Genomic DNA, 15,725 nt, shown 5'->3' with positions numbered 1-15,725 from the left:
TCCGTTTATTCTTTCCAGGTTTCTTTCAATGGATAGGTGAAAAATTTATTGCAATGTGTTACAATTTCAGGGCTTTATTTGTACATAACGATTTGCAATCGTTACATAGCTATTCAACTCGTTCAACCAGTTGAACGCATATTATACAGTGAATTTCTATCAATTTAAAAGTGACTTATACTTTAGTATGTTATTTATCTTCACACCCGTAGTCAACTTGCAGTCGACTAATGTAGGATGCATGCAATCACTTTTAAATATGCGCAGATTAAATATATTTTGAAAATTCGTGCACAGATTCCGTCAAAATATAACGAGCAACAACGTTTTAATGAATAACAATTTTATGTAACTTACAAGCGTGTGCAAAAAATCAAAATAAAGAGAAAGCACCCAGTTAGACAAAAGTCAATATTCCAAAGAATTTCTATTCTACCATCGGAGATTCATTTATGGCTTGTAGTCGATGCACATATCAAGTTATTTGAACGAAAAGGGCAACGAAAGCCATTGACCCACCGAATTGGCTAAGCATTTGAATGATAAAATGCGGTGAAGAGACACTTTCCAGTTGTTTCATGAAACTTTCATTGCGATTAAACATTCAGGCCACGATTTTTGATTAAAATAAAAGCTGAAATAAAAGTGACGCAGGAAGTTTATACGGATGTATGAATCGTTGAGAATAGGATTTTCAGGTATGGAGATTTCAATACGTAAAAAAGCTTGAATAATTTAGTGTAAAGGCTTGTTATTGTTGTTAGTGCGGCGCGTCCGCAATTATTATACATGTTTGTTATTAAAATACGTACAAGTTTTCAGTATATTAAAAATATTGATAACATTCCGCGTGTATATTTGTATAGAAAAACACATAACTCAACATTTATTATCAAACAATTAAAGTCGGGATAAACAAACACTCAATATTGTAATTTAAAGTGTATGATTGTTTCGATTAACTGTCTTATAGCATGGCTTCTATTTTAAATACATTTGAATGATTTTAATTCGTCTTGGAGCCAGTGGTTTAATCTCTTATATAATTATACGTATCAGTCAATCATTTACAAATCATCGAACATATTTGGAACATGCCGTACGCAAAAGTCTATTTATAAAATGCATCTTGTCGCATAGTCGGAATTGATCCGACGGTATAACTACACCCCAAAAATATATAGCAACCGTGTAAATTAATCGCTTGGCAGTTTGCAGGTGAAATTACCCGTCGTGACCTAATCTCTTCGATGTTTTATGCAATGTTGTTATCTAATCTATGCATCATTCATGGCGAGAACCGAAAGCAAATTGAATTTTCCTAGAAACAAACTCTGACATGTCTTTCAAGTAAGTCACAGAAAATACTCCGAAAAGAAAACAAAAAATCTACGCCATGACGAGTTCGATTCAGATTGATAATCAGCAACGAATATGATAAAAATTGAAAATCCTTGCTTTGAAATAAACATTAAGTCTGTTCTGATTTATTTCTTCGAAGTTGAATTCAACCTCAAGACTATCAAATTGTAATTGGTGACAAAACTGATAAACAATGCGATTAGTAAATCGTTAAAAACAGATATAATTGGCACTTTAACAGTCAAGAGATCAATCAATCACCTGATGTTTCATGATTACTCTTCTAATTACGTGACATAAATATACAAAATAGTATTTACACTTTATAAAGATGCCGAGGAAAAATTGCCAACTAGATAAATAACCGCATAATAGTTAACAGCGCCAAATTTTTTGTCCATCCCTCGATTGCATTAGCTGACCATATTTCGTCAGTAGGGATGCAAGGCGGCAAGTCCGAGTCGTGGAGGCTCGGCGTAACTGTGACGATATCGACTGGGAGTCGCAGCTTCCAAAGCAGGCCTCGCGCTGTCCCGATCGAGTCCAGGATATCTCTCGTGGTCAGCCAACTCCTGGTAAGCTAAAGTCCTGGGTCGTGGTCTCCCGTGAATTTCCCTCGAGTCCCGAATTTCCCTCGGCTGATAAAATTGTCACGATTAAGCGAAAATTTTTGTGTAGGTAGTGTCTTTAATGCGTTAGGGGAAATATATGGCGGCGCAAGTAGCGATCAGCTGATGATACGGCAGAAAAAACGTGGCGCAAGCTAGCGGACTCATCACGCTTTGTGACGTTCGATCGATATCGAGCAAAACCCGTGATGAAAAATAACTAATGTTTATAATTAAATACGATTCCCGTGACAGTTGGAGAAGTTTCCTCACCGCCATCAGATGGCGGCATGTGATGTTACCGTTCTCGATACCTTGACCTTACGCGATTTGATATTGGTATTACGTTCTACCTTCACAAATGACTCACAATGGAAGAAAGATAATCTATTTAATGCCTGCATTTGAGGCACAGTTAGTAGAAAAACTGTGATAAGGGTAATTTGAGTCGTTGTAAAGGAAGAGTACCTCCGTAGCTCCATCTTTACCATAATATTTTTAATTGATTTAACCTATAACAAACTCTTGAAATTCATTTTCAAGTCAGAAGTTTCAATATACATACAATCAAGAATGTATGTATGAATAGTAAAATGTTGACGGCCTCGGTGTCATTCAAAGCACGGTGCAGGTATTGATACATAATGATCCGGTTGAATTAAGCGGTTAGTCGTGACCTTACGGACACGTTACATTACGGTGTCAGACTTGATCCGTTGATTTTACCAATTGTCCTTGTACTTTCTAGTGTGAAATTTCTCAAACTTCAAATGATGCTAGCACGTAAGGTAAGCGTACCAAGGGACAATAACCGGTACACTTATTTTGTGTATTTGATAAACACACACGTAAAATGAGTCGATGAATCGGATTGGTGGTGCGAAAAGTGTGTCTACTGCTTACATACCTCTCTAAGATCCCTGAAGTCCCGAAGGTCCCGGTGATCTTTGGCGATCGGAGGGCTCTCGTAGTAGCTCCTGGGCCTAGACCTGACGATTTCGGACTCAGGTGGTTGCTCAGGGACGTAATGATGGCCTTTGGATCTAGACCGAGCCCTGAAAGCGGCAGCGACGTCGGCGTCGCGGTCCATCATCATAATCTCCGCAGGATGAGTTCTTCTAACATGTTCCGAAGGCAGCACAGCGGACACGGATGTCATGGCGGCAGCTCGTCGGTGCGCTTTTCTTTCCTCGTGAACGTGGCTGCGGGACGAAGCCAATCTGTGTGATACCGATGGTTCAGATTAAACGATCGTCAGGAATTCGCAGCAATAAAGTTTGCAGAGCAAACATCTACCGAGCCTAATTTGGTCTTAATATCGTAACGAGAAAGTCGATAATACACTCCGCGGAAAATGAAACTGAAAACCTACTATAATCACCGTATTTCTTGGACACGGCTTGCGTTATACCGATTGCTCTTGGTTTGTAATTGCTGACAGTTTCTTTCCATTTCTTCCTGCGACTTTCGCACGCCATACCGACAAATTTCTTATACTCATTATTCGCCCTAAGGGCATTCTTTTTTAACCGAGTCACGAACTAGTATGGCGTCAAAGAAACGGCCGAGCGTTTCAGGTCAATTCCACGAATATTGAGGTACAAAAACCCCGTGAAAGATGTCAGGCTTCTATTTTGTCACATTGCGTCAATTGATGTAAAAAAGGAACCAAGAAAAAAGACTTTCCAGATTAGATACGAGAAGCATATTTTTCGCTAAATGGTCTACTCCGATACATTCGATCCAAACCGCTACAACCTGGTCAAATTCACCTCATATACGTCTTCTCCTTCACATTACCTTTTCGTTTTTATAATCTACTGAAAATTCAAGATTCTGGTCACCTGTGCACGGCATGATGATCTGGTTCTCTCTGCCTGGCGACTGCCGGCCTGGTAACGACTTCCCTCTCCATCGCCCGGAACATCTCTTTGGCGTCCTGGAACCTCTCCCGAGGGCTGACCACTTCCCCGGAACTTAATCGCCCCTGACAATGGGGGCTGGGCGATCGCTGCCTCGTTTCCGGTGCTCGTCGTGTTCTGGGAAGAACCGGTGAAACGGTTCTCGCTATCGGCGCCACATGTTCTGGACTTCTGGTGACTCTTGGCAGCGTCAAATTCGACCCCGAATCACCCAAGTAAAGAGGCGTGTCCACTTCTTCGGTTGGTCCACCCCATTCGTCCTCTGAAAGCATACAATTATTCATAGTAATTGCTGTATAGTGTTCAATGTGTTTGACTAATTGTTTTACTTCAAGGTCAAAATTTGCAAAAGTTAAAATTTAAATGTATTATAATGTTAGAGAACTAAGAAAACAAAAAGAGAAATCGAAAGGGAAAGAAAGAGTAAAATGAACCGTTTGCGAATTCCATGGCGATTTGATCATTGTGCTGCCTTGTGCATTAAATTTGAATAAATTTATCGAGACTCTTTCGATTTGCGTAAGAATGCGAAAGTTCCCCGCATACGAGATGTCGTGTATTTTTGTCGATGAAAACCACCATTTATATTTGAATGTTGTTCGCTCAGGACGCGCGGAATTTATAGTCGATCTAAGAATATTTAGTCTGACGATAAAACGTTTTCCACTGTATTCCCGATGTTCCTCCGTTCTTTCTCCACGTCAATCTGATTATTTGTTAATTTTACGAATTCTAGGAGTTAGTATAACGTTTGACGCACAAGCTTTCCAGCGTCTTGACATTTTTCAAATTAACGTAAATCAATCTACCGTTTTTTACACGAAATATTTTTTAACTGCGTTAAGTGTAATAACAAACGTTCAAACTCATAGGAATTAGCGGGGCGCGTACAGTTATGGGAATACATGAGGTAAAATTTGAATTCTAAAGAGGTAAATAAATGGAGAAAGACGGGAGAAAGAGAGAACGCGGGGAGAGGACTATGGAGAAAGGTGGATAAGATGAGAGAGAAAGAGAAAGAGGATAGGTAAGGAAAGGCGAGAAAAGGATAAGAGAGCCTTAGGCTGTAGGCCGAGAACGCGGAACTCCTCCGGCCTCATCCGAGGTCGCATCACAGAGGAACTCTGCACCTGCTTGTTTCGTGCAAATGGCAGTAGTCAAACATTCCGCGGATGTATATCGTTTACATGTATTTCAAGTGTTCAACATAAGCTTTCTCATTCATATGTTTACGTAACGCCGATCTGGCAGACGTAGCACGGAAATTGGGCACCTATAGTTGCCGTGGCTGAATCGAAAAAATTTTGTTCGCACCAAACTCAAAACCCATACAAGGTTAAAATATCCAGCACAGATCAGTTGCGAACATGCCTAAAGTTTTGAAAAGCGTTATCAAAATATTCAATAGGTTCATTGAAACTCTAGTAATAAACCAAGATGGCTGCCGTTAATACGCTTGCAATTTTATTTCGATTATACGATCATTTCTGAAGCGTATTAACTAGTCAATGCTAATTCACACCCAACAAAATAATGGCAAAAATGTTTCAAATACGATTTCCACCTCGACGAAGGCTTCCAAATCCGAGAATACAGCTTTTGAAATTTTCCCCTACGCTTGCAAACATGTACCTATTACTTATCGCATACCATTAAAAATGAAAGCATGGATATCTGCTTCTGTATTTGTACGAAAAGTGGAATTAAATCGGTTGCAAATGATCATGTCATCATTCATCGTATTCTTTCGATACATTAGAACTCGCTGTTCCGATTACCTGATTGAGAATTATTGCTGTTGCAACACAGTGAAACGACGTACGTCATCAAAATCCATAAGCATACAGAAATGTTTACAGCGTACTAAAAATTTAATCCGTTCGAATGTAGACTCGACTGCTACGTGTTCAAAAGAAAAAAAAAACCAATAATAATAAAGAAAATCGACCATATAATTACATACAATGCATACGAATAAATATCTCCAGCACAAGGCGCGTTGTATGCCACGAGACTCCGGGGTCTGAAACGTGGCAGAGAACCCCGGGCCCGCAGGTTATTGTGGCTAACGGTATTTGTACGAGCTCGCGGAGTTCGAGGCAACAGGTTGCCGAATACGATCTGTTCGATTGCAGCTGGGGGGCCGGTTTTCTATCGACCTGTGTGCCGCCTTTATTTAGCTTATTTGTTTCTTTTTCACTCCCTGCTCCGGCTCTATATGGGTTAGTCGTGCTTCTGCCGCCTCGCTGATTTGCAAAAGCATCATATCATCGTCATTCGCATCTACTTCACCAAATACAATTCACAAACCCAGCCCGCTGGCCGATCGTGAGTTACGAGAAATTGTTGAAATCGACCTGCTCTCTGAAATTCTAGACTAAACGAAACGTTACATTCAGTGCTTTTATGGGTTGGTGGCAGAAAAGTGAGAATATACGTGATAGATAACAAAAATAAAATAAAAATTCCGAATAATTCTCACTTCTATTTTTTATCTTTTTTTTTATCTTGCAAGGCGTTCGTCGCAAGTCGAGAGAGGCTTCGCCCCAGGTATCGTTTCTAACGGTTTCAACCTGACAACCATAAGAATCAATGTATCGTCTCTGTTCATTAGACTATAGATGATAGAACGGGTAGGCAGAGTATAAAATTCTACAGGTACGCATACAACCTGCGAGTATTTATATATGGCTAGAAAGTGTGCGCTTGATATTTTCTTCAGTGTACGTGTTGCTCATGCTGACGAACGCCTCGAAAGCCGGCAGATGAAATGTGGATATTTACAAATGAGTTACAAGGCATGTTCGTGATTCATGACGATTGGCATTTAGACTCTCGTAACAAAACAGGTTTGCTGTAAATATTTATACAGACATACCTAGGTATAGAATGATCATTTTCAGATATGCCGATGATCTTTTGGTAGACGTGATTTTCGTATACGTTTATATAAAATAACTGAAATTAAAAATCGCGGCTTCTTTCACGGAATAGTTTAACTACAGTAAAACCTCAGCCATCTGAACCTTCGAATACTTGACTTATGCGAACGTTGGCTGAAAAAATACATTGTCGGCCCGAAACACATATTTTTGCTCGATAAAAAATGCGCAGCAGCCGTTCGCCAATTAACAATGGTCGACTAGATAAAACCAACCTAATAAAAAATAAGTTCGCGATGTTTGAAAGAGGTTTAATAAGTATTTACAATTAGATGTTTAATATAGACTGTTTGTCAATTTAAGTTTGTGTTGTATATATTATCATCCCTTAAGATAAAAATGACTTTTCGGTTATCCAAACTTTCAACTATCCGAACTTATAGGCTCGATTCCAATAAATTCGGATAATCGAGGTTTTACTGTATACATATACATACATGTAATGTCGAAAGTTTAAATAACATAATCATTTGATGCGGTTACGAATTTGTCCATTTCTCAACTTCTTCTATTTCCCAAACTCGTAAAAATCGATCGATCGTTTTGCCCGATTTATCTATAGATCTATTACAGCAGCGAAAAGTTTGCTGGCAGCTAGTTTTTTTTGTGGTGAATTGAAATTTCCTAATAATGGATACCGCTAACCATACCGGAGTTGAAACGGGAAACTCTGTTCTTACCTAGGTCGCGGTTTGGTCGGGATCCCGAACATTACGGGTTGGAAAAAACTGCGTAAATAATTCCCCGATACCACAGTGTCGCTACTCGTCGATCCGTGTCATCCGACTCTATTATCCAGTATCATCGACCCTCGGAAAAAGAGGTGTCACAATTCATTCCCGTATTTATGAATTCATATTTCAGTATTGGCATTAATTTGCGTAAACTCCCCGTACCTAATTTTAGAAGTACAATTCCTGTCTTTTTTTCACTAAGAATCAAGTCAGACAATGAAATAACACGATGACAGGTTGTACCAGGTTCTCTACGCCTTGTTAGTATACAAAATTGAGCTGCAGCGATCTGAGGAAGGTACTGAGGAAGCTTTAGGGTGTCGTATTTAATTATAAAACTGGATTTTCGACTCACATTTGGCTCTGTATTACCTCAATATAACGAACCAAATATCTCACAGATTGCACAAACATTTCTGTACCTTTTTATTCGCATTTGTTCAGTCAAAATGGTTTGTTGACAAACGCCTAATTTTCGACGCCATATCGCCTGACCCCACTTTCATTCCCAGTTTCGATTCAGCTCAGCTCGCATGATGGAAACGAATGGACAGACTCACCGGAAGAGGAATCCCTCGATGGTCCTGAGGGTCGTGGACCGAGGGGATGATGGGGTTGGTACGGCGGCGGCGTCGCGGCGCTGTCTGATCCAATGCCGCTGCTTGCAGCGCTCCGAGTTCCGCCCCTGTCGATGGTCGTGTTCGCTCCGACAATGTTCTGGTTCAAGCACCTCCGGAACTCGATTCCGGCCAAGTTACCCCGGTGTCTGTGCACTGTGTCATAATCTCTTGGAGGCAGCAAGATCGGACCAACGCGACCACCGTCTCGATCAGCCGAATTTCCCCTCCCTGAAACATGATCGAAGAAGCAATAACGAATGCTACTAATGTGTTCGGAATTCGGAACCGTCGCGAAAGTTCCGAGCATTTGAATTCCGGCGTTTTGAGCTTACGGAACATTTCTGTTAAACGGTATCCTTATTTACGATTGTTTGATTAACTGACTTCAGTTTCATGTTTATTCGGTATCCGATGACAAGCGTTTACTGCATTTCCATCGAAGAGCACCAATACTAAGTCGTTGATACTCGGCGTGATGAGTTATGCGGCTCCATCAACCTGGGTCAACGTTCAACCCCATATAAGTGAGTCATGAGCTGAGTGACCTCAATGAAAGAATGCAGTACGCGGTTATTTCGGTCGAGTCGTGAAGCGAATCGTTTTAGCAATCGGTACGAAGCCCATATTCGTTGCGAGTTTCAGGTTCATTAATAAAAAATTGGAGTAGGGACTAACGACCTCGTTAATATGCGCGGAATACGCATTTGAAATCATCTTGAAAGTGGCCAGTCTGAATTTTGCACAATACTTAATGCAAGCGGACAGACCTTGATTGCTGATCTGTTGGCCCATATTTTTAACGTTTGTATTACGTTTATTCAACGAATAATCCCAGAATCGGCAGGATAACACTCTGTAATTGTAAGATTATATTGAATCTCGGTCTAGTTATCGCAACGCTCTCTCATGCCCCGCGAGAATGGTAACGGTTATATTCACGCAGCTGTATAGTTGCATATGTTTCGCTTTGATCCAGAAAGAGAAACTTCCTGTATCTGATTGTTTCAACAAAGCGTGATTGTTTTCCTACAGACGATGCGAGGCAGGTGCTCGAGATGCATTGATCATCGATTCTCTCGTGTCTGACATTTTGAAAAAGTTAAACCCACCCAAGGTGCAAACATCTGGATTAGTGGCCTGGGCTGACATCCGGATTTACATTCCGCAATCATACCGCCTCTCAACTTATACTTGCCACAAAGTTCATTGACTAGCTTTGCGGGGGTGTGCACATAATGCCTGACCTTTCCTCACCACCGTGCCGTTGTAGTGCTAGAAGAGCGTTCACGGTGCATTGTAAAGTGATTCGGGTCGTTCCCATTGGGTATCACCACCGATACAATCTCAAAACTCTCAAACACCAAAAGCACAGTAATCGTATACAATCATACTTAAGCCATTAACAGCGATGAGGTTAGCTAATTAGAAGTTTTCGGAATGAAATCCCACCGAAAGTGCTATTGATTATCTTCAATATGATCTATAATTTTCCAGTTACCTGAGACACTCGACTTGGAATTACAATCAATTGCGTACATGTTCATATCGCCGTATCGTCGATGTATGACGTTGACATAAATTTTTTATGTCACGCTTGACGGATATCATGACTATCGAATGCAGCTCACGTTGCGGTGATAGCTACGGTAGCTTCGAGTTACATAACATGGTGGGCTTTGATCGGAGTGAGCAATCGGGTTGCTTCATACACGTCGTGAGCGTGTGAAGAGGAATTAGAAGCATCAAAATTGCAAATTCAAGCATAGTTGCTCATCGCCTGATATGAAGATTAAACAAATGTGACCCAACAAGTTTGTTTGGAGATGTAAATACTAGGTATACATGATTTCCAAACATTCAATTGGCACACTGCGAGAGGATTTAATGAAACAAGTCGTGAGAATCTTTTTACCAGCGGGGCGAAAATGTCACTGTCTTTACGTTGAATGGTTGCGGCCGAGTTTCAATGACGCCTTGTGGGTTCTAACACAACCCGCAGTTCTACCATAGTTTGGCAAATTTATGAAACGATTACGAGATAGAGATATTCGAGTATTCCGTCAAGACGATTCGAACATTTCAAAATTTCGCTACACGTTCACTGCACACTTCCGCACCGATCTTACATAAGTTATCATTTCATACCCCGTGATGTTTTGGCTGCTTCGGAACAACTTTCTAGCTGGCTATGCAGTTGCCACAAGGTGGGGGAGTCTTCTTGCAACTATAAGAGTAACCCGAGCCTGCACTCTGCAAGCCGGAAACGGGACGAAACGATATCGAATTCAGTTTGCAGGAAAAATATAATAATCTCGACAGAGGAACTTTGTCCATAACCATTTGCACCGGAATGAAATAATCCGTTCGCGATGGTCAGTTAAAAAATGGACGTGAAAAATATTTTTTAACACTAATATGTCCATTTCATTCCGTGTGGATCGCCAACTCTTTACAATAATGAAAAACAAAGATACGTGTAGCGTAAACAGCGATCGCTTACCCAGTTTAGCTCTGAGCTCAGCGGCCAAGGACTCGTAAATCGAGGCCGGCTGCACGGGTCCGTGATGCCTGAGTTCTCCGCTACCCTCGGAGGACTCTGACTCCCTGGTGCTGCGCCCGTCGCTCCCCAAGTTCGATCTGACCTTGTTCTCAACCGAGGACATTCTGGTCAAGTTCTCCGAGTGGGACGCCAACGCCTTGAGTTGTCCACCGAGCAGCTCAGCTGTCTCCACAGAGTCGCATCTTAATTCGGGAGAGAATTTTCCAGTCAACACTTTAGCATGCGTGAGTAATACAGCAGTCAGACTCAGGTTAGGATTCTTAAATTCAGACGCATGGACTAGCGGTAGAAAATTTATAACAGAAATTGTCATGGTCGTTGCATTTGATTTTCAGAGTGGTTTATTTTATTATAGATTTTACTCTATATTGATTTAATTTTAACAAAACAGGAGGTCGAAAGGTTGCACGATGGTTTCTGTGCCCTGGTATTCACAAAATTTACCTAAAACGATCAGCTGATCACCACTTACGACGCCATATTACCCTAACCACGACCATATGATCGTTTTGTCCAGTTCTGTTTTGTCCAGTTTCAAATTTGATTCCAGGAATGGTGGAAGACGATGAGAACATCTTCTCGGAATGCTTTCACACACTTTTTCGTGATACGAATTTCGCTAACCTCAAACTCTGAATCACTTTTTGTCCAAGTGGAATCACTGTGCATTTACCTATACGCGTGAACATGGACGGGGTTATTAGTGGCGGGATTCGGTAAGAGAAGAGTCGCTGCCACGATGTCTTCCCTTTGAACAGCAGCCAGGACGGCATGGCCAGGCACCAAGTGTTTTACAGCCGACTTGGTCGATCCCCCAGGGTGAACCGTTTGAATGATTTTCAAGCCTTTGCTGCTCACCTGTTAGACACGAACACAAGCCAATAAAAAAATTCCTCCGGCCCAAAACTTAGTGATTACAGAAAAAAGGTGACGTAACGACGTGATCGTCAAGGGGTGCACCTTGAGGGATGCGAAAAACAATACTCATGCAATAACAAGCACGATACTCCGAAGCTTGAAAATCTAATACTTAGGCACTTCCTTCTTCAAAGTAGTCTTGCTGTTGCGTGAGCACATGGAATGGGTATTAAAATAATGACAATCATTACCACACCAAGTATTACAGTGGATAGACATAATAATTTATTTACGACCGCTTACATGTCAGCACCGCACCATAAATATTATAGGTTTGCGTGCATTGTACCGGATTGATTTCAGTGTTGTGATCTCGGTTGTGATAGGCTACAATGCTAGCATAAGAGTCTCGTAATCAGAAAAACATACAGTATATTTATGTGCGAAAATGTTCTTGAGAAATCTCAAAAATTTTCCCACCGGTGTATCTAAATACTATTATTATGATTATTTTTCTCTGTTTTTCTTCTACGGATTACACAATAATTATTCCTCGGGTCCCATGAGCTTGAGCCAGTTATTATGACAAATCAACAACGCGGTGACACTAAGAGACTTGGCTTTCTAGTGAAGCTCGGCTATGAACAATTAAGAATTACACAATGCCGCGTATTATACTATATTCGCACCGAGCAAGAATTACAATTTTGTAAGTTATTTGCTAAAGGTTTTGTGAAGAAAGTGGGTCAAATTCTCTCGGCATAGAATTAATTGTGTCAAAAAAATATAATTAGCATTAATTTTCCACTGTCGATTGCAACTGTCGCAAATGATATGTGACAAGCCTCGTAATTTCTAGCATCCCGTAAAAGGCGGTAAATACTTCTACCTGCGCGCATGGCGGCGCGTATCTAACTCGCAAGTTAACCTGTCGCTAGCGAGAGCAAAAGGCTTTCGTATTTTTCTATTTGGAACTCTCGATATTTGTGAAAGCCATGATATACCTGCTATACGCAGCCGCGTTAACGCCTTACTTGTAAACTGGAATCGAAAATATTTGCGGAGAGATCCGTTAATTCCGGCCAGGGAAATTTTAATTCGCTGTTGCGAAATCGTAAAATCTGTTCAAACTTAATTCGCTGCTGACAGAAAAAGGGATTTGAAATTTGCGACGGTTCTTTGCAACAGATCATCGATCACGATGGGCCGATCGATCAAAATGTTTTTTTTTTTTCGATACCGAAACGAACAACAATTAAATACATGTATGAAAAATATTTAATGTGGGGAAAGTTAGTGCGAACGAACTATGTTTACGGTACAGCCGATGGCCGATAGATATCCAATTAGGTTTATTGCGTTACATAGTTACACACCGGGTCGTAGACTCGATTTCTAACCGATCCCGCTGCCTCGTTTCTATTCGCCTGAGTACACTGCAAGTGAACATTTTGGACGGCCGAAATGTTTCAAACTTTGCAACGTTACGTTGCTGCAATTTATCATATATATATATATTTAAAACTTTGCAAAGATGCATACGCAATGTATTTGAAATATTCCAGAACCTGCGAAGTTGCGTTACTGCAACGTTTCTGTGATATTTTAAACCTTGCGAAGTTCCGTTGTTGCATCGTGAGAGTGAAATTTTAAATGCCATTGCCGAATTATAGTTCGCTATAAATTTTCGGTGATATTTCAAGCTTTGAATATTTCAAGCTATGCAATGTTTCTGAAATGTTTCACACACAATTAAGTTACGTTATTGCAATATTTTCGGATTATTTCGAACTTCGCAAAGCTACATTGCGGTAATATTTCACCTTTCCGAAGTTACTTTGCCACAATGTTTCTGCAGTATTTTGAACCTTACAAATAAAAGCTGCTGCAATCTTTCTAAAGTGTATAGTTCAACATATGCAAAGTGCAAGATTTTTCTAAAATATACAGCAAGGTTACTAAAATTAGCTGCTGTCACCATTCCTAAAAAGAAACGTTCGATCGTGATTCTTCCAAGCTTCTGAACTTTCGGAATAACTTTTTTATCGAAAAAATATGAAAATCAACCCTGTGTGAACAATTCGTGAAATGAAAAGCAAAATACGGTTAAGAAAAATGTCAAAAAGCTCTCCAATATCCGCAGATATATTCGAATTCAGTTTCGAGGTTCCGAATGGACGAACGAAATGAACGAATTGCACGCGCGAATTGGTTCCACTCACCTGTAGCGTGACCTTGAAGGGTTCTTGAAGGCGTTCTCGCTCCAAAAGGTAGGCTATGGCACCGGGCATCGCGTCGACGCCCCTCGCCTCCCTCGCTCCCAGGTACCAAACATAGTAGGAGCATTTTTTGACATCCGTTTCTCCCCTGACCCGCAATGCCATTCCTCGCTGAAACAGACGGAGGAAATTCGTCGCAGCTCAAAAATAAACTCTAAAAAGTTACAAATATTGGGGTAGACAAATGTTGAGCATAAACATCCGTATGAATTGAAGCATTCCATCTGCATCACACCACACAACCACTTGGTTCTCATGAATAAATTCTTATTAGCGGACTGCGAATGTCGTCCTACACACTTTCGTACGATGCAGCGGCAGAATTCTAACATAACGTCGCTGATAACACATCGACAATACAGAGTAAGCCTAACAATGGAATTTTTCGTGCTGTTACGTGCGAAATACCGAGAGTTTTTTAAAATACTGGCCATTGTGTGTTGACAAACTTGCGTTACCGATTCCACAACTCCATGTTTCTTCACGTTTTTAAACCATAGCCTTTACTCTCAATGCTTGACGAATCTCACGCCCGAAGTGGTAGCGACAAACAGTCAACAATACTGTACTTCCATTCTTGAAATAGACTCAAAAAAAAAAACAAAAACGAAGACAGACGATAGTTCACATTATTCAACCTAATTACACGGTGTGCTCATTGAAATCGTCAAACAATCTGCAGACGCTGCGAATAATTGCGTATAGTGGAACAAAAATTAATTCCGTTAGTTGAGAAGTTGCCGAAACTAATTGTTTATTCATGTCAATGCTCCTGCTAATTACGCTACGTGCCGCTCTACAGGACAAAAGCAAGCACCCAAGTTAGAACGTCAGTTGTGTGTGCAAACGCACAGATTTCGGAGGAAATTATTAGCTACACTAATCTTCTCCTTTCTTCAGGGTTTGAAAGTGCATAACAGGAATTGCCTCCGTTGTGTACTCGAAGCCGATTCCAGCTGAATCGACAGAGGAGCAGTCGAGTTCCGTTAAAGATATCGAAGAGTGTCGAATAATTTTGACGCAACGTTGCGAAAAGAAGGCGCGATGTTATTGTGCGAGGTGAAAACTCACCGTTGTTGTTGACAACGAGCCTCGTTTTCGAGATTATAACTGTACCCGAATCGCTGTAAACCTTTCCTGGCCCTTTTCAGGGATCCTTGGCACACGATCAGTTTCCTCTTTGTGACGATGGTTGAACCACTCAATTCGGAATTGAGGTAACAGTGACACTGAACATTTACTGGACAGAATACGATCGTTGCACAGCTTGTGTCACGGTAGTCGATAAGAAGTCGTCTCACATTTTAAACACCACTGGTTATAATGGCACCTGTAGATTTTTTAAGGATTTTACCTGCAACCGTTGGGCATGTAAGCTCTACCGAAAGGAGATTCGAGGTTCGCGTAAAGCGCTTGCAACGCCTCGTTCTGACGTCGGCGAACGGTTTCGATCGCTACACTGCCGCGGCGGTCCGATTCTGGCCTGGATTCGACGTCTTGTCTGCCTTTCCAGAACCCCTTCTCCAGCCACTGATGCCGATCCAGGCGGACGATCGTCCGCGCCGATTTCCCAGCGTAACTTCAGACGCCGAGACCACGAGCACTGCCAAGCTGATCGTGAGCTGAGCCTCCGTCGGCCGGCTCAGACTTCTTTGGCCTCTTCCCCCCCTCCTCCAATGTAACCGCCTTCTTATACATGCCAAAGCCCAACCGAGACTCCAGGGGCTAGCTTCGTTTATGCCACGCATTGGAGAACTGCAACAAGGTTTATACGCCGTGTTCTTTTTCGTACGCGATCCCAGGTGTCTTGACATTTTTCAGACGCAAAAATGCCTATCCG

The 15,725-nt window shown here is 41.3% G+C and overlaps 1 protein-coding gene across 2 annotated transcripts; it reads right to left on the bottom strand.

The window, feature by feature from the left end:
• Nucleotides 1-734: 734 nt before the first annotated feature.
• Nucleotides 735-15,515, bottom strand: LOC124297665 (uncharacterized). Of its 2 annotated transcripts, none has more exons than XM_046748931.1 (8): nt 14,957-15,515; nt 13,829-13,996; nt 11,422-11,606; nt 10,689-10,930; nt 8,129-8,416; nt 3,815-4,154; nt 2,878-3,190; nt 735-2,000 (listed from the first exon to the last, which is right to left on the bottom strand). In XM_046748931.1, the coding sequence occupies exons 2-8, from the start codon at nt 13,988-13,990 to the stop codon at nt 1,794-1,796; spliced, it is 1,737 nt and encodes a 578-aa protein (XP_046604887.1). In that variant the 5' UTR covers nt 13,991-13,996; nt 14,957-15,515; the 3' UTR covers nt 735-1,793. The 2 variants fall into 2 exon arrangements, with proteins under 2 accessions (XP_046604887.1, XP_046604888.1); XM_046748932.1 differs by having other exon boundaries at nt 15,240-15,515.
• Nucleotides 15,516-15,725: the final 210 nt, after the last annotated feature.

This window comes from Neodiprion virginianus, chromosome 2 (assembly GCF_021901495.1).
Source record: "Neodiprion virginianus isolate iyNeoVirg1 chromosome 2, iyNeoVirg1.1, whole genome shotgun sequence".
In the NCBI taxonomy this organism is placed as follows: domain Eukaryota; kingdom Metazoa; phylum Arthropoda; class Insecta; order Hymenoptera; family Diprionidae; genus Neodiprion; species Neodiprion virginianus.
This window is presented reverse-complemented; position numbering and strand designations above follow the sequence as displayed.

Coding starts and splice junctions, on each gene's coding strand:
- LOC124297665 (XM_046748931.1), bottom strand. CDS start 13,990: ATGGCATTGCGGGTCAGGGGAGAAACGGATGTCAAAAAATGCTCCTAC. Junction 10,931..11,421: donor GTCCATGTTCACGCGTATAG/GTAAATGCACAG, acceptor TCCCGAATTAAG/ATGCGACTCTGTGGAGACAG. Junction 4,155..8,128: donor ATCGAGGGATTCCTCTTCCG/GTGAGTCTGTCC, acceptor GTATGCTTTCAG/AGGACGAATGGGGTGGACCA.